Source organism: Phoenix dactylifera, chromosome 7 (assembly GCF_051530095.1).
Source record: "Phoenix dactylifera cultivar Ajwa chromosome 7, Ajwa_hap1_PhDact_Kaust_v1.1, whole genome shotgun sequence".
Lineage (NCBI taxonomy): Eukaryota > Viridiplantae > Streptophyta > Magnoliopsida > Arecales > Arecaceae > Phoenix > Phoenix dactylifera.
This window is the reverse complement of record NC_143196.1, coordinates 3,592,161-3,611,289: the sequence shown is the minus strand read 5'-3', so window position 1 is coordinate 3,611,289 and position 19,129 is coordinate 3,592,161. Positions and strand designations below refer to the sequence as shown.

At 35.3% G+C, this 19,129-nt stretch overlaps 2 protein-coding genes across 3 annotated transcripts; both read right to left on the bottom strand.

The window, feature by feature from the left end:
- Window positions 1-2,776: 2,776 nt before the first annotated feature.
- LOC103709252 (Leucine-rich repeat (LRR) family protein) lies at window positions 2,777-13,400 on the bottom strand. The gene is made up of 10 exons (XM_008794514.6): window positions 13,156-13,400; window positions 10,840-10,909; window positions 9,609-9,655; window positions 9,365-9,473; window positions 9,054-9,139; window positions 5,880-5,970; window positions 4,676-4,761; window positions 4,437-4,523; window positions 4,171-4,315; window positions 2,777-3,179 (listed from the first exon to the last, which is right to left on the bottom strand). Exons 1-9 carry the CDS (start codon window positions 13,252-13,254, stop codon window positions 4,202-4,204), a joined length of 789 nt encoding a protein of 262 aa, XP_008792736.4. The 5' UTR covers window positions 13,255-13,400; the 3' UTR covers window positions 2,777-3,179; window positions 4,171-4,201.
- Window positions 13,401-15,171: 1,771 nt separating this feature from the next.
- LOC103709251 (UDP-glucose 6-dehydrogenase 5) lies at window positions 15,172-18,524 on the bottom strand. Of its 2 annotated transcripts, none has more exons than XM_008794512.6 (2): window positions 18,335-18,524; window positions 15,172-16,911 (listed from the first exon to the last, which is right to left on the bottom strand). In XM_008794512.6, the coding sequence occupies exon 2, from the start codon at window positions 16,891-16,893 to the stop codon at window positions 15,451-15,453; it is 1,443 nt and encodes a 480-aa protein (XP_008792734.3). In that variant the 5' UTR covers window positions 16,894-16,911; window positions 18,335-18,524; the 3' UTR covers window positions 15,172-15,450. The 2 variants fall into 2 exon arrangements, with proteins under 2 accessions (XP_008792734.3, XP_008792735.3); XM_008794513.6 differs by having other exon boundaries at window positions 17,399-18,472.
- Between the last annotated feature and the right edge of the window lie 605 nt (window positions 18,525-19,129).

Sequence of the window (19,129 nt, the reverse complement as noted above, 5' to 3'; positions counted from 1 at the left end):
CATTGTACCTACATTAGATTTATTCTTCTACCATTTAAGCTTATAATTAAAAAAAAATGTCTGCCATAGGTCTTGACAAGATCTGCCACAAAAAGTTCTGCGTATAGCAAGAAATTTGTTTGTGTGCATAAATCAAGTCGAATACAACACTCTACTGAGTAAAAAAAAAAAAAGTTGAATAAAAGTTGATAATTTTATCTGATGATAGATCAAAATATTCTATCTAGTAGCTAAATTTAAGAAGCCCCAACTTTAGCATGCGATTAGAGAGCAATCATGGTGTGCCCATTTTTCTGCATAGAAGTGAAGTATAAATCTTATTTATGGGCATCTTCCAAGAAAGTAGCATTCCCCATTAAAATGTGCTGATACTCAACATTAAATAAAAAACAAACTTTTAATCCAGCATTACCTCTCAGGCTCCAGATAGGGTTACAAGAGCAATTCTCTCAATCAGCGCAGCTCTCAATTTTACTCAAAGAGCATACAAAAAAAATAGAATTTGTCTAGAATTTATGCTCGTGCCATCGAAGATCTTTGAACAGATACACCTAAGATTATCAATACAGTCCCTAAAGAAGGCTTCTTTTCATTAGAAGCTTGGTCCTGTTATCAACAAGGACTGTAATTATGCAGGCCTATAATAGACCTTGAGATATCTCTCTCTTTCTAATAGATAGAAATATTAACTGAAGGCAGTATTCTATGACGGATCTCAACTTACCCTCTAATTTGGTGCCTATAATGGGCCTAATATTTCTCATATTTGCAATTGCCTCTTTATCTCTTCGTGTCTAAGAAAAAAAGTTCTCTGGAATTTCATCAATTTATTTCAACATAGGATCATAATACAGATATTTATTTAGTGTAATATGGTACGAGATGGGTCTCTTTCCAAACACAAATAGAACAACGGTAAAAATGGATCAGCGAATATTTTATTTAAATAGAAAGTCAATATATTTAATAAATTGCTCCTAATTGTTTGCATTAGAAAAGTGCTAGTTAATGAAAATTACTTTGGGATCAAGAAGGTACATTCATATGGGTTAGTCTCTCAATTCCAAACGAATGCAATTGTGTCTAGTAAAGTATGAAGAAATGGATAGAATTTATAACGGCATCTCAAAAGACACATAATTTTTTTCTGAGCTTATATCTTTTTTTAGGTTCACTAAGATTCTTAATGGTTAGAACTTTCAGTAATCTTGTTAGGAATCTGATATCCATATTTCCATCTCAATGGATTATATTTTTCCATAAAAGATCGTGGTGTCTTTCTATGGTACTGCAGCTCTATTCATTAGCTCCTATTTATAGTGCATAATTTCATAAAATAGAGGAAATGGTTATGACCTATTTGATAAAAATCACGAAATCGTATGTCTTTTGCATTAGTGATTTCCAAGAATAAATCATGCATCTTTCTTCGCTGACTTATGCCTATGTTGACGAAATTTTTTGGGATGATTCTGTACTACAGTTTGGCGAAGGAACTTTAGGACATCCTTAGAGAAATGTACTCAATGCAATAGCTAATTGGGTGGCTATAGAAGGACTTCCTATGATTATTTATAGCATGAATGGGTCAATCATCCACTTTGCATCTTTTTGAGCAAAAATGACTATTGTTCCTCAATTAATCTAAAATTTTGGTCTTTAAGAAGTATCATGATTGTCCAATAAAAATAAAAGGATTTCAATTTATTCAAATGAACAATTTAAACACTTATTGACCGTAACAACTGATTGTAAAGTTGATCATTCAGATCTTTCAATTTATAGATGTGGATCTCATACCTACGAATAGAGATATTCCCAATACTCACAAAAAAAAGAAAAAGTGACTTGGACAAAAAATAAAAATAAAGTGATAAACACAAATCCTGTTTATCGATAGCCTCTAATCAATCAATAAAATATTAATTAATACGTAATTAATTGAAGTACAATCAACAATGATCTCGATAAGAATAGTCACAACACTAAGGTAACCGACACCGAATTGATAGTGCAATATTGATTAGATCATAAATATTCATTCTCAATATTATTACTCATTCTCAATACTATGCCTTAAAAGAGGATTCAAACCTCCATGCTCTTTAGCACGAGGTTTTGAGTCTCGCATGTCTACCATTTCACCATTAAGGCATCTTAAAAGTAAATAGTATTCCTTAAATATGATATATAGAATATTGGACAAAGGTTGGAATATTTCTAACGATTAGTTATGCCACATAGCCCAAGTCTAACATCAAATTGCTTCAATTTAAATTATCTAAAAGATACCTAATATATATCGAAAAGATGAACAATCAAGCTTATTTCTAAATTAAATAGAAGTCTAAAGAAATGAATATGGTAACCAAAGATAGATATCAAAAGCAGGTCCCATCACGCCTATGCCTAATCCTAAATTAAGCAAGTATGTAAATGACTTGTTAACAACTAAATGATGTTTAAGGTTCTAAATGATATAATCCCCTTATCTCAGAAAAGGCACTTCAGAGGCGAAAAATGGTTGCCCTATAAAGAACCAAGGAATAGAACAACTCAAAGATGTCTATGACAGCAATCTTTAGGAACCTCATGGAAGCATAGCTAAGCGCATATTTAAACACTACAAGGCAGAACTGCTGGATTTCTGATTAGGAAACCTAACCAAACTAGCTTCAGAGACTGTAAGGCAATAAGCCAAGTCAAGTTGTGGGTAAGATGTCAACACACACTGATGACAAGCTTAGCAGCCACCATTGAAAGTAACAAGTCTTACTTCAGAGAGAACTATGGATCTTGTATCTCAACAAGGATGGAGAACATGATTGAAGTACAATGTACAAAAGATTTTCTGCTGTATAGGCTTCCATTATGAAAGAAGCCTGCGAGCAGCACATTAACTGTATCAATCTAGTATCTCTAGCTTTTTAAGTCTTTAAACAGAAACCAGAGTTTACAAAGCAGTAGACTGTGTTTTGAGCATAACTCGAACTCCGAAACCTGTAGAATCCACCCGTTACACAGGCTAATATATGTCCGAGGCCATTGATGACAATAAAGGTCCGTGATACTATAAACATGCTATATCGCTGAGTGCACACCAAAGAAAAAATGGGAGGACAAAATTTTCTACAAGGGCAAGACCATTTCTTCTCAAACCTCAAGCCTCCAAGAATTCCCTGAGCAAACAAGAGGAAGACAGTTAAGCTCAAACTCCATAAGAAAAACAATGCATATATTTGTAGAATACAGATATTAAACATTAGTTCACTCTACCAATTTCAGGGTCATCTAAATATTTTCACGAAATGGCATGTTAAAACATATCAAAGCCACTTAGTAAGGCAAATATACCAGCCAGGAATCAAACCAAGAGGACAGTAATTTCATAGAGCACAGGACTCAGATATTTTGTTGCCAAACTTATAACCCCATCATCAAAAGGAGCAGGTGCATTTTACAACGTAAAGTGAAAGGCACAACCCATGATTATAGGTATTTAGTATATCATTTTAGTAGGTAGCACTTAAAGAAGACTGAAAATTTGCATGTCATAAATACAAACACCTCATATAGAATCTATTGGTGGAAATCAATATAAAAGCAGTCAGATAATTGCAAGGAAAACCGAGTCTTCAATATACTCCCAGCACAATTCAGCCCATCAATATCCATAGTAAAGGCCAAAAAATAGGTCCTGATTAATCATTCACAAGTGTGGGTTTCAAATTATGTACACTATTTATCCATACACATAATGCTAAATAAAGTCCTAAATCCTAACCTCGATGAAATTACTGTAACAAAAAACGTAATCCTTTTTGTACATAGCAGGGGAAGGATCAGATACTTTTAATAAGTAATTAAAACATCATGTCATCTAGGATCATCATCACTGGATCACAAAATGCTATCTCCATGGAAATAATAGTGGCAGTCAAAATGTTCACGATCCTGTTCCAGAGTCAGTAGACCGGCAGGATTCTATTACATCGATCACTTATATGCACAAAATAAGAAAATAGTACATTCTTGACAGTCAAGCTGTTTGATGAGCAAATATTATCCAACACAAGGTTTTGTAGAAAGATCCTACTTAATTGAGTCTGTAAGAAGGTATAGCATGCAGATGCATCATATGAAGGGCAATAAAAGAAAAGATGAACATACAATAAGCAATGCAAGCAACAAATTTGAGTATCTATCGCAAATCAACACCCTCGTCCAGTCCAGTGGAGCTCAACATAACATTTGAATCAATTTGCTTGTCAAATTTCTGTTTTCTTCGTGCTTCAAACTCTTGAAATCCTTCCATCTATAGAAAAAATAAGCAGTAGTAACTTTAAAAGCAAATAGTCCCAAAGGAAATAAGAAAATATACAATCATGTTCTGATAAAATCTCCTAGACAACCAAAAAGGGAATGGGGTGACTAACTTGCTGGAACTGCTCCATTGAAATCGGATTGTCATGAAGAGAGATATTTTGTAGAGCTTTGCAGTCTTTCAGAAGATTCTGAGGTAGCTGATATCATTAGATTGTATCAGTATTTTAAGACAAAATGTAATAATAAGGAAACACACATACAAAGATTTTTTTTAAGAAAAAGATTAAAAACATTGAATTATAGTATGTAAATACAAAGCTGTAATATCCATATGCCATATATCTTATACCTGTTGTATATTATTACGGTTCAACAAAAGAGACTTTAAGTGAACGAGATTGCAAATTGATGGAGGGAGGTCTTCAATTGAGTTGTCTGCATGCAAAATTAATCAAATTATTGATAACGAATAATGGAACAAGGAGCCAGATGTCAAATTGCATGTTTAATAAAGTATTATAATAAAATTTTCATCTAAATACAATAGATGGAATTACAAAAGAATATTTGCGTTCAAGAACAGAACTTTATAGCACTCTGATAATTCTATATACAAGATTCTTGTTAAAGTGTGGAAATGGTGAGAAAAATAAGTTAAATCATTTGGATGATAAACCTTTACTGGTATGAGCATACTATACAGATAAGGATCTTGAAGGCTTGCCACATTTTGGAAGAGAGACATGATTTTTTTTAAAAAAAAAAGACAAAAAGAAGAATTCTGTGAACAATGTGGAAGGGAGTGTGCTGAATTTCACATAACAAATAGAATTGAAGCATATCAAACAAGCATGTTCAGTGGCACATGAGCCATACTAGAAACATTTTTCAAGTTACATGGTGCATATGATACTTCTAAGTGAAGGAAAGAACAACCATGGTCAACTTCATAACAGATAAAATGGAAGATACTGAATCCATATTTTCCAACTGTCCACCAAATTTGCAGCAACGTCAGTTATTGGATTAAGTAAAGAAAAATCAAAAGAAGTTCACAGTTGTAATCAGAAACAATTTTAGGATCTGTTACACATATTTTTCTTTCCTTTTATTAATAAAAGGAACTTATAAGTGTCCATTAGCACAGCCCGTTCAAAAATCTTTCAGAACTTATTCATGTACTGAAAACTGGTATCCATATGAAACCAAGTTCTTCAATTTACATTGCAGTAGATAAATCAACCATACTTTGATTGGGACATAATCTACCATACTAAGGCTTACAGAGGTCCAACTTGTTAAAAGATTTAGGCAAAAAGGAGCAGTTAAGATCTGAAGAATCAATGACCAGCAAAATCATGCAGCAGATTTGTAATTTTACTGAGGGTTTCAGACTCATAGTTAGGTCTCAGACAAGGATAATTGTGACACTTACAAAAGATTAATTCTGTCATACATTTCTTAAACAGGAAAACTTTTACTGCGGAAGAATAACAAAAGTTTCCACTTATGTTAATTGTGTGGCTGAATGATGGTAAAATTAACAAAATTACCATTTGCCTGAAATTCTTCCAAGGAGGTGCAACCTCCAATTGATTCTGGGAAGGATTTTAACTTGTTCTTGGACACATTTAATAGCAGCAACTGCAGACATCAAGAACATGAATAAGAGCACAGTCTGAAAACATTATAAATCACAATAATATAACGACAACAAATGATAATGACTTTGAACCATGATCACCAATGCATGAGGTTTGGAATACAGTAATCTGTGACCGCCTTATAGTATGATGCCAATTGAAATAATATAAGGTTAGAAGCATTAAACAAAATAAAAATTATAGTACATAAGAATTCTGCACACATAAAAAGAAAGAACTTATTTAAAAGTCAAAGTATGTGAAGCAACTTATCTAACAACTCCAGTGAGAACTAGTAAAAGCAGATACACTAAACTGCATGCCTTATCACATTTATAGGAGGTTGACTTATTGCATCAAACATATAGTCCCACAAGAATCAAGAACCTTCTATGCCCAGCACTCAACCTAACATCAAAATTAGGTTAAGGAGAAATTAGTGGAAGGAGAAATATGGTTATAGTTTAAACTCATGCAAGCCAGAAGCATGCTCAGATATTCACACCAAACAGGGTGGAATCAAATGAAAAAGGTTGAACATAAGGTTAAAAGTAACATTGGAACACAAGTCCTTAGGTGATATGTTGTGGATGGAAAGTGAATGTATTTTGTATGTAAAATTGATCTCTATAAAGAATCACCTAAGTCCATCATCTACATAAGTATATGATACAATTGAAGACATCTATTTTATTTTTCGCAGGGCACGTTCATTAAGCCTTCTTAATTCTTAGAGAAAGGCTACATATTAGCATTGCATGTAGCATTCATGATATGAAATGGAAGATGCTTGAAATTTATAAGTTTATACAAATAAAACAGAAAGTGACAAAGAAAGTGTTTACAATCTAATATAAATTCATGTTCAGAGTTCAAGGGAGCACAAACATGCATCTGTACCTAGTATGCCAAGCAGAAGGTTTGAAGCAAGCACTGAGTTATTAATGAGGACAGTGTTTGATACAATTTAAATTTCCTTGGTACAAGAAATCCTGACATGCTCTCTGAAGTCTACACCATATTAACAATATTCTCCAAATTACTGGAAAATTCTCAAAGCATTCTCTCTTTTCTTGGTCAAAAGAATTACTCGTTAACAAGAAATGCTCATTACAAATTATAAAAGTTATTAACATATTTTATTATTTATTTACAAAAACTTCACAAGCAACCAACAAACCTTTACGAATGACAAATAAATGATGGTACACATTTCTGTTGGTTCTTTTTTGCCTTCTGCTTAATGTTCCTGCCTCTCCCACAATTGCTTTCATGTGAATAAATACAGAAATATTTCAATATCCTTACATTCTTTGTTTTTGTTAACTACAGAAATATTTCAATATCCTTACATTCTTTGTTTTTATTAACTACTTTTAAAAATTTTAATTACCCTATTTTTCTTTAAAATCTTTTGGCAAGCTATTAAATTTCTTTCTGAATTCTGAATCTTTACCTCTAGATAAACTGTTCCCAAATGTTGAACATGTAATTGTGCGCTAAGCATTTCTGTTATGTGGTTATAAGTGGCAAAAGTATAGTACATGTATAGAAGTTTTATGAGAAAAACTTAAATCACTATGTCGAAGATAAATGTCCGAAAACATGACACTGCCACTACATTTAGTGCCAGAAAGAAGAGAAATGTGTGACAAAGCTACATGACTATCCTCAAATCAACTACAAAACACCAAAGAACGGTCTTTCACTTCACATTATTCAACATTGCCAAGCAGATTGTCATCATCAATAGATTCAAAAGCATATAATACCTCGAAGGAACAAATATTGGTATCTTGTTTCAACATGCACAGATCATGACATAAATCTTGCACTACCCCTGTGCAGTTGCATTAACTTTGAATACAAAGCCTCAATCTGAACTAACTTTTCCTCTGCCATGTATTATTGTGAATTAGAAGAGCATTCTCTTTGTTTTACTAAATTAATGTTAGTTCCCAACAATAGAAAAAAGGATTTGGAAAAGATCAGAAGCAGGAATATAAGCATGACCAAGAAAAAGACTTGATGGAAAAATCAACAAGTTTCATGCTGATCACAAATGAGAAAAGTGTTACCTAATCACTTGGCATGAGTGACAAGTATCTACTTGTCCCTTAGTGTTGGACATTTTCCCATCAAAAATCCCAACATGGGCAGATTTCCATACAGTGCAAACAATTACATAGAAAATATGAATATCTTAAGATATGCCGATCGTCGGTGTAAGTTGACTAGTTAATAGCACTTCTAATCAAAGAAAACTTATATTTATGCCATATTAACATTAAAAGAAAGAAAGAAAGAAAAGCTAAGTAGGGCACTTCACTTGAAGAGTTTGGACATTTTGACTGATACTGTTTAATTGCAATATAGTTGAAAATCTGAGTATCATCAATTGCAATAAGGTGTTTTTTGACAAGACACAAAAGGAAGCTCTAAGTAACCACACTTCTACCTGGTAAAAAAGGGGCACTCTAATTTGCAGTCTTGGAGTACCATGCAATGTGGTGTTCAAGTGTCCAAAAGTGTCAGCACACAAGAAGTGTCCAGTAACACAGACTGAGAGTGGAACAGGAATCAAAGAGAGAACTTAGTTCAAGAACTGGTGAACAACATAATTTAGCAGTCTTTGATTCTAAAAGTGACTCAGAGTCAAACCTATCATTTACTCAAAGGCAGGAAAAAAACTTTAAAAAAAATGCAACATGCCTCTGTCATAATTTGAATATCAATTGTAAGAATGCATGTGACTCTCTTTTTTCCTAATATTCCATGACTGTCCCATCATAATTCAAATATAATATCTATCTCAGGTGATATTACAGCATTTATAGGCCACCATCTCAAACTATGCAAAAACAACTTGTTAAAAGCTTGTAAAAGACGAAATGATTAGCCTACCAAAGTGCATAAATACCTGCACCTGAAATATTGCACATACTAAGGTAACTTCATTCAAGTTCACATGCCCAGTAACAGAAGACAACACCACCACAAAGATGGTAACATGCTTAACTAGATTCGTTCCATTCCAGTAAACACCATGCAACAGAAATATTCATTTTTTAACAGAATACTCACGTTTCGCAAATCCCCTATAGCTTTAGGCAGGCATGTTAATGAATTCCCAGTGATAGATAACCGCTCAAGCCTGGAAAGATAACACACTAGAGAAAAGAAAACACATTGTAAGCTGAATACAGAAGAACAGCATATCACTATTATGAATGAAATAGAGCCTGCAAACTTCATGCATACATGGAGATTGTTTGGGACATATGCAAGTAAAATTGATTTTTACCACAAGGCAAAAGCCATGTCATACTCTAAGATTGCCATAACAGTAAGTTTATTTTATAAGAACATCTTCTATGTATACAAAAGAAAATTACATTCATCAGGCAAAGTAGTAATCCGATTTCCATCAAGTGTGAGGACCTTTAGCGACCGAAGATTTCCCATGGTAGTCGGAAGGTGTTCAATCAGATTACGAGCTAAAACCTGAAGTAAAAGACAAGCATTTAACATTTAAAGAGTTTCTTGTTTAAACTACTCCCATGTCAGCTAAAAGAATGACCAGAATGGTGAAAGTTCAGTGCATATAAATCAACAGAACCAGAAAGTTGTTGACCCTACCAGACGCTGCATGCTAATTAATTTGCTGATCTCCGGATGTATCTCAACTGCAGGAGGAAAATAACAACAAAAGTTAACTTTGTTTGTTAAAGAGAGAAAATATTCCAGGAAAAAATAAATATTTACTTCAAGGTAACATGTAGTGATTTTCAAGTTGCCAGCTACTTATTGTTTTACCATCTAATCCATAAATAAGCAACATATATGGCTCTCCATATGCCATTCTGGAGTTACAAAGTCATGAAATATTTAGTAAGCTCAAAGCATATTTATAAAATTCAAGTTTTGAAAGGTTTTGATTGAGTATGTTACACATTTCTTATTTTCATACGTGATATTTAAGTTCGACCATTTTTATATAAACAAGACCAACATGTCTACGAAATCAAAAAGTTTATTGTGATATGGTGGACATTCTCCTGCATTCTCAAAATTCAAAGTGTAAATACAAATAAATGAACAATGAGATGGAGGGTTCTTAGCAAGGGTAAAATTTTCTTTTGGCCAATAATATTGCAATACGTGAGCAAGGAAGACATATTCTCTTTAGTTTGTTACTTTGTTTAAATTAAAAACAACACCAGCTGAAAAGTCTGAAACCTAATGAAACCAAGCAAAACTTCCATTTCACATCATTTCAGCTAAAGTAAGGATTGTTTCCAGCCAAATATGTGTCTCACTTGGGACACCCCAAATGGTATATCGCCAGTTAAAGGATAAAGCTTACTAAGTTACAAGTAGTCCAATCACTAAGCATAATCCATCAAAACTGGGACGAAACAAGCCAAGGAAATGCACAGCATATAGTAGTTTCTTATATCAGCTAATGGTTTCATCATTTGTGGATCATATATATGCATCACGTATAAATGTATAATATAATTATTACTTGTTTACTTTTCTCAATAGAAGCATAAGCGAGCCTAGAATTCTCAATGGAAAATGAGATATTGTAGGTTCTGTAATTGTCAGTAGCTGGCATTAAGTATTCGGGATATAGTAAAAGGAAATGGTATGGAATTGAATCAAATTTCTCAATATGCACTTTTAAAAAAAATGTTATTAACTGAAGAGGAAAAAGAAGAGACTAAAAGCGTGATAACAAAGTATGAACTCTACTAGTGTACCATTATTTCAGTAGTTACAAACTTCTACTAGAAATACATAATCAGCAAATTCTATATAACAATCATACCTTATACTAAATTAAAATGAAAAAAAAATGACTTACCTATTCTGTTGTTTGTCAAATCAAGTGTGCGAACAAAAGTACCCACTTCAAGAACTTCACTTGGTAAAGCCTATAAAAGAAGAGTTTAGTTTATAACCTCTATTGGCAATGTCAATATTGAGGTAAAGCAACAGTCTTAGAATAAAATTTTCTATTATATTAGAAGCAATCATGGGAACAAAAGGAATACTAATGGCACCTAATGTCCCCCACCTCCCTTTGCAGGGAGAAAAAAGAATGAAGAAAGAAAAAACAAAGAAGAAGAAGGCGAACAAGAGTCATATACCTCAAAGAAAGTAAGGGTTTTCTATTTCTTTTTATATCTCTTTCTTGTCTCTTCTATGCATACTTGGAAGCTGGAAAAATCAAAATTTTAGTGGTGTTTGAGCCCCATGTTTTCCTCTTTCATGCATCCACTCCTTTCACCACCTTAAGAGCTGTAACATAGTTGATCCCTCTGATTTTCTCATTTGCATGACTTTGTCATATTGTACCATCTCTTTCCCCTTGCTCTAGCTCCAGAAACTTTCAATCAACATCTTCAACAAACAACTCCATCACATCCAAACTACCATATTTTACTTGCTCCACTTGTATGAAGGGCATCGAAATAATTCTGGTTATACCACAACTCATGAGGATATTTTGGACATATTCGCTCTCCTAAGGTTCTCATGTCAAGAGACAATATGATATCATACCTACATCTACCTATGTTAATCGTAACTGTAAGAAAAAAGACTTGCATCATAATGTGGGCATCAACCAAATTCCTTCCATAGCAAGGTGTAAAAAGTTGCCCTGATGCTTATGGAGCTACAAATCACCACTCTAACAAGAAGTATGCCAATGACTCCATTCCCACATCCAATTACTAGAATAGATCCTCCAAAACCAAGCACACTGAGTTCATTTCCACATTTCAGAGGGCCTCGTGGGGCAACCATGGTCAAAACCATTACATCAGCACAAAAATAGTAATGAAGGACAAGATTCATGCAATAAGATCTTAATGACTGGAATAAAGATATGCCGGAAAATTCCAATGTTTGCCTAAATTTTGCTAATGAAAGACCAGGAGCTGTGTTATATCGGTCCTATTGTTCATCCCAAAGTTCCCACAACCAAAACTTAGAAATGGGTAATGGTAAGACACTTGAGTATTGAGTCACACGATGATTTTTTTTAATATTAGAAGGATGCAACATGTAAACACATATCTGCACCCGACAGTCATACTCAAGCCCATGTAACATAGCCTTGGAGACAAGTCTAGACCAAGTTGATAGTGCTTATCCTTGGCAGTCTTATAATTGTTGATTCAAATTAGCATCACTTCAAGTTTCAGAAGTTTCGAAAGTTCACTTGAATTGGAAGCCATCCAAATGCACCTTACTTCTAATCTAGTTTAATTCAAAAGGATCTGCTCACATCACAGTTGGGCTTTCGATGTGTTGGCTATCTTTTATGTATAGATGTGCCAGGGATGGGAAAATTTAGAGAAAAGTGTTGGCTATTTTTTTGCTTTTGATATTTATTATTTGTGGAACATTCCATCATAAATCTCTTTCTATCCTCCTTATTACATTATCTTCCCTCACTTTATCGTCCTTAAACGCTGCAATATATCCTTCATGACAAGATTGTTAAGATGGCCAGGGGTGTATATAAGATTGAATACAAAAAAAACGAGCACTAGTCATAATTCTGTGAAAAGAATGATGGCAAAGAAAGGGTTATTAATGGAACATGCGTAGCCATTGGTGGCCAAAAAAAAAAAACGGATAAAGTAATTGGAGCAGGTGGAGATGAAGATAGCTCCAAGAAGAAATGGCTTCAAGCAGTGTTCTACAATAGCTTATGCAGTTCCTCGTAGGGCCATGAATCACGCATAATCAACATTTAAACAGATTCCATGTTTTCCATATCACAGTAATTCAGTCGGGCTGTTCAATTTTAAAGTATAAGCACTTGATGTGAGAATTAACACCAAATGGGGTGCATTTCTCATAGAAATAATCAAAGAATCACAAATTGGCTCCTTCAACAATAACCATACAAAAGAAAAGGAATGAGCTTTTTTTTTCTAATTCATTCAACATTCCTTATACACAATTTAAAAACAAAAAGAAAAAAGAAAAATAAGATATAGAAGACAAAATCACCAACGGCCGAGAATTTGCTTGCGTTCAATTTTTCCGGGGCTATTAAAACACAATTTGGGAAATCAAACAACACAAGAGAGAGAGAGAGAGGAAAAAAACCTAATTCGGCCGAAATTTAAACCAAAAAAAGAGAGAAGAAATCTAATAATACCTTCAATTTCGCGTCTCTGAGGGCGACGATGCCGGTCGATCTCCACCGAGCGGTTCGATCAGCGGCCGAGCCTCCGCTCTTGCTGCTACAACACCCCATCTGTCAAGAAATTTTCTTTTTTTCCCCCGACGAAAAAAAGGTTTTCCCAATTAACCGGTGCTCCAATTCGTTGAATTATCGGAATCGAAACGAAAATAAGAACGAGCGATCATCCAACGCTTATATAGAAGATATACGGAGAGCAGCCAGCGAGGGAGTCCGCCATCTGGAGGTGGACGACTTTTTTAACGTGGATCGGGGTTGTATCTTTTGCACAAAAGAAGGATTCATCTTACTTCCAAGAATCCACCGTTGGATCACCACGTGCACAGATCTCAAATCAAAGAGAAGATGATCCAACGGTAACTTCGCCCGAAGGAAGATCCTTCTTTCGCGCAAAAGAAACGACGCAGAAGGAGGGTCAGGCTAGGATCAGATCAAAGTAAAAGTGAAATAGTAAAAAAGATTTGCATCAAAATGAAAAATGAGAAGAAATTAAATTAGACAAGAAATATGAAAAATACTAAACATGCTTTCATTTCACCTTTTTTTTTACAACTATGTTTTATTATTATTTTAAATTATTAATTGGATAACTTTCCTAAATACTCAGGATAGAACTTAACGAGTCTATAGCCTATCATATTATTTCCATTATTATAGGGACCTAGGGCTAGGTTTTTAAGGCTGTGCCATCAATGATGATCCATTATGTCTGAGAATTAAACTTAATTTCTATCCATTACAAATGAAGTTGGTCTTGGATGATGAAAATCCAACCCAATTGACTTTTTTTTGAAAAAAAAAACTCATCTACAGGCCCATTTATTTTTTATGGATGGATAGATTTAGTACTTCTAATCTGAAATAGTAAAACGAACGAGTATGGTTTCATTTGATCTATTTTTATCCGAAATATCTAGATATGTAAAAATATTTATATATTTATGTATCCATACATTTATACAAATGTAAAATACCTACTATTTTTGCTTCATGCGATTCTATATTCAACTATCTCATAATCATGGAAGATAAACCTTTTAGAGGATTGCATAGAATGCAACAAAAATGCATACGATACTTAGATATAGATTTCTTTTCGAGGCTACCTTGAAGAAGAGAGTCAAATCATGCACGACTTCCATATTATGTACAATAGACAATGAAAATGAAATGTTTTAAAACTTTAATTTTGTATACAGTGCTTATTCAAGCTAATCTTTCTCATATGTGTTATATTTTTATATTTTTGTTAGCTTTAACTGACCTGTTTTATTTTTATAATTTTGTTAGCCATGGTGAGAAGAGACAATTTTTACTTGTAAGCTGGAGGCAAACGTAAGATTTCCAATGTCATAACAATGATATTCACAACCTACTATTGCATAAGAATATTCATATATACCTCTAAGCAATTAAATCATGCAAAAATGCTTGCACACGTGTTATACTATAATATTCTAGATGATTATACGCATTGCTAGATTAGCAAGAGTTCCATTTACATGATCAAAACTTGAATTCGTGCACATCAATAGGTAATCTATTCATCTTTAGATTTCGTATACGACCTTCTTTTTCTTGTGAATTATATAGAGATTAACCTAAAATTATTAATCTTTGAGGTACTTGAGTTGTTATTTTTGAGCACACAATACTAATCTTTTTCTTCTTTTTGGTATGATATATGTCTGCACATAAGATCATTGGTCTGAGCCTCTGAGGTCATAATGTTCCAATACAACGAATGGCAAGATAGTTGTTCTTTTCTTTCTTGCTCTTATTTTTTGCATCTGTAATTTTTCCCCTTTTTCCATTTCCCTCTTTTTCTTTTAGATGTGCATCAGCGCAATCATACTTGCGAGTTGCAAGTCATAAGAGGATTTTAAGCAAATAAACTTACAAGAACATTGTAAGCAACAACTACTGATTAAAAGAAAAAGCCCTTCTGAAATAGCCTGAACCAACAAAGCATAGAGAAGAGTAATAGATACTGGTCTATTCTTAAATGCAGCAGAAGGCACCATACAATGGATAGTAAGACCCAAAGTGGCAGAGGAAACATAGAGATGACCCTGCCATGCCTAACTAAAATTTGGAAACAACAGACCATCAAGGAAACACCAAATCTTAAACAAAAGGAACAACAATTGTAAAGAATCTTCGATCCAAGCTTGCGAGCCTAAAAATGACGAGCCCTCGACATTCCAACTGATCTCCTCTCTCTCCCTCCCCTTCTAAGAGGGCTACCATTTAGGCCACAGCAGGCATGTCCTTAAGCCAATGATCCAGTGGCTTCCCAATTGAGTAAACAATGAAGCCAATTTCCCGAAGCTTCTCTGGATCCACCACATTGCGCCCATCAAATACAAATGCCGGCTTCTGCATGCTCTCATAGATTTTCTTATAGTCGAGCGACTTGAATTCGTCCCATTCGGTCAGAATGCAGACCCCATGAGCCCCCTTTGTGGCCTCATATGCATCCCAGGTCACAGTCACCTGCTTCACCGCCGTCGGGCTCATCGGCTGGAGGTGGATTGGGTGGTCCCAGTCGAACTTGTTCATTGCGAGGTCACGCTGGATCTGGTCCTCCGTCACCTGTGGGTCATAGATGCTGATCTTGGCCTTGTCACCTAAGAGGCCCTTGCAGACATCAATTGCTGGAGTCTCCCTCGTGTCTCCGGTATCCTTCTTGAATGCAAAACCAAGCACAGCAATTTTCTTGCCGGCGACGGTGTTGAACATGGAAGACACCACGCGATTCACAAACCGGCTCTTCTGGTAGTCATTGATCTTGATGACCTGCTTCCAGTAGTTGGCCACCTCAGGAAGACCATTGCAGTCACAAATGTAGACTAGATTAAGGATATCCTTTTGGAAGCAGGAACCTCCAAAACCAACACTGGCATTTAGGAACTTAGGTCCAATTCTCGTATCCTTCCCCACCGCATAGGCCACCTCAGCCACATTGGCCCCAGTGGCCTCGCAAAGTGCTGAGATGGCATTCACAGATGAGATCCTCTGAGCCAAGAAGGCATTGGCCGCAAGCTTTGATAGCTCCGCAGACCACAGATTGGTCGTTAGAATCCGATCCTCAGGCACCCAGTTGGCATAGACATCCTTCAATGCTTGAACAGCCTTTTGGCCTGCTGGTGTCTCCCGACCACCGATGAGCACTCGATCAGGTTTAAATAGATCTTGGATAGCTGTGCCCTCTGCGAGGAATTCTGGGTTTGAGAGGATCTGAAAGTTGATACCTCTGCTATTGTGGGTTAAGATCTTCTCGATGGCCTCGGCGGTTTTGACAGGGACTGTGGACTTCTCGACCACGATCTTGTCGGACTTGGCAACGCCGGCAATCATGCGGGCTGCACTCTCCCAGTAGGTGAGATCGGCGGCCTTGCCTGCACCAAGGCCACGGGCTTTGGTTGGTGTGTTCACAGAAACGAATATGATGTCAGCCTCCGAGACATGCTTTTCAATGTCAGTACTGAAGAAGAGGTTCCTCCCTCGGCACTGCTTGACCACATCATCGAGGCCAGGCTCATAGATTGGGAGCTGATCGCTATTCCATGCTGAGATGCGGGCAACGGAGATGTCAACAACAACCACTTCAATGGATGGGCACTTAAGAGCAATGACAGCCATGGTTGGGCCACCAACATAGCCGGCTCCAAGGCAGCAGATCTTCACCATCTTTGAGTTATCAATAGCCTGAATTAGTTAAAAACAGCAAAGAAGAAAGAAAGATACAAATATTGTTAGATCAAGAACTCATTCGTAATGTGACAGTGGAGAACACAATAAAATCAGCATAACATGAATTAAGGCAATGCTAAAGGTCTTACATTTTTTTTTTCATCTCAAAACATCCAAGTACAAAATATTGGAGGGTGAAGTAAGTTGCTGAAAATTTCATTTTTTGGAATGCATATGGGAGCCAAAAAATCTAAAATTTCATAATTATAATCATTGAAAACTTAAATATTTTGATCTACTATAAACTCTTGAAGGACACAGGAAAAGAATCAGAGTTAAAGTTCTTGCGCATAGATAGAACTTTACTCTTGGATCAGAGGAGAAAGATCTTACAAGCTTTTGATAATCATTGTGAAACAACAGAAAATTCAGAGAGAGAGAGAGAGAACAATGGACAAGGAACAGAGATAAAGTTCTAATACATCAACAGAAAGAAGTTTACCCTTATAGCTCAGCGAAAGATCTACCAAGTGCCCAATTTCAGAACGTTATTTGTATTCAATCACACAACATTTCTCTATCAATCAAAGCCAAAGAATCATGATTAATCATGATTTAAAACTGCAATTATATAAGATATAAGAAGATTTGGTCCCAGGGCCTGTTGCTGTTTGCTTCCTTGCTGATGTTTCTATTCTTGTTTCATTATTCATCTCAGATCATCATCGTCATCAAAACAAAGAAAAAACAAGAAGAAAACAGTTAAAGATCTAGGATCCATCAGACAAATCAACAAATAGATTGGAGGCAAGAATATATATTTCTGTGAAAATTTAGAACTTTATTTATACCAAGTGGTTGAAATCTATGTAAATCCAGTTATCAGATAAGCATTCTCGATACATTGATTCATTCGTGAATCGTCTCTCATTCTAACAAATATTTCAGCAAATTGAGAATAACAGCATCGACGACCCCTGTCGGTGAAGAAGCAATTTCTACCATCATCACAACTTTAAACTAGGCTATACCCATCAGATCTAAAATTTTGATAAAACCTACAGATCTGCCCAACTCCTAATCCAATACGTTAAAACAAGATAAGAACATAAAGCAGCAAACAACAAGCAAGGAGAAAACGAATTCAGCCGGTCGAAAGCCAACAAGGTCATTGATTCAATAGATCAACAAAAAAGACCAAAAAAAAATCACATTTTTGGCCGTGGGGGCACCAAAATACTACATATCAACAGGGAAATCTCCAATGAATCAAACCCAAGAGCCAAGATACGACTGCAACGCAGATTTAATAGCAAAAATACCGCTAGCTAAAAAGCAAAAAAAAATCACAACTTTTTGAGAGAAATCAAATCAAAATCGTAACTTTAGACTTTTCCTATAATAAAAATCAGAACTTTAGATCAGGTCACAAACTTACGTTATGAACTGCTCCCAAGAGGAACCAAACAAACAGAGGAGACCGAGAGAGAGAGAGAGAGAGAGAGAGGAATTCCCTGTGGAGTGTGGAAGAGAGGAGGGGAGATGCACCTTCTTAAATACTATTAAAGGGAGAGACAGCCATGTGAGGACTCCAGACCTCCTCTATTAACGAACCAACCGTACAAAACAAATAAAAAAAAGGCAACATGATTTTTTTTTTTAATATAGAAAAAGGTGGACAATGTGTGTTTATTTCCATCCATTCCCAAATTCACAGAAAAAAAAAAAGAAAAATAAAGCTATCCCTTTTTTTTTTTTTTTTTTTTTTTGCTAGACCGAATGGATCATACCTGACTGAGTATGAGTACACCCAATAAAATCAAAAAACAAAATACTTCGGAATGCCAGGAGCAACTTTCCATCACCGACCTTCAAGATACTGCCGGAGTGACTGACTACAAAAGCAGCCACCCAGTCCGCAGCCTCATTAGCTTCACAGAATACATGTTTGGCTTGAAAGATCCTCCATCCTCCACCATTACCCAGATATCTCAAAGCAACAGGCGGATACAACCATTACCCTTAGAAATAGTTGCATTAAAATGGCTTTTTCTAAAACTTTCCCATTCAATTTATATATGATTTTATTTATTAGTAGATGTCAGCTAAAATGTCTAGAAATTAGAGATGCAGAAATTTGTTATGTTGCTCAGGGCTGTAATATCCAACCCCTTCTGCTAGCGGCATTCCATTGGCATTTTGGAGCTGAGATCTTCCTTAGTTTAAGGCCAAA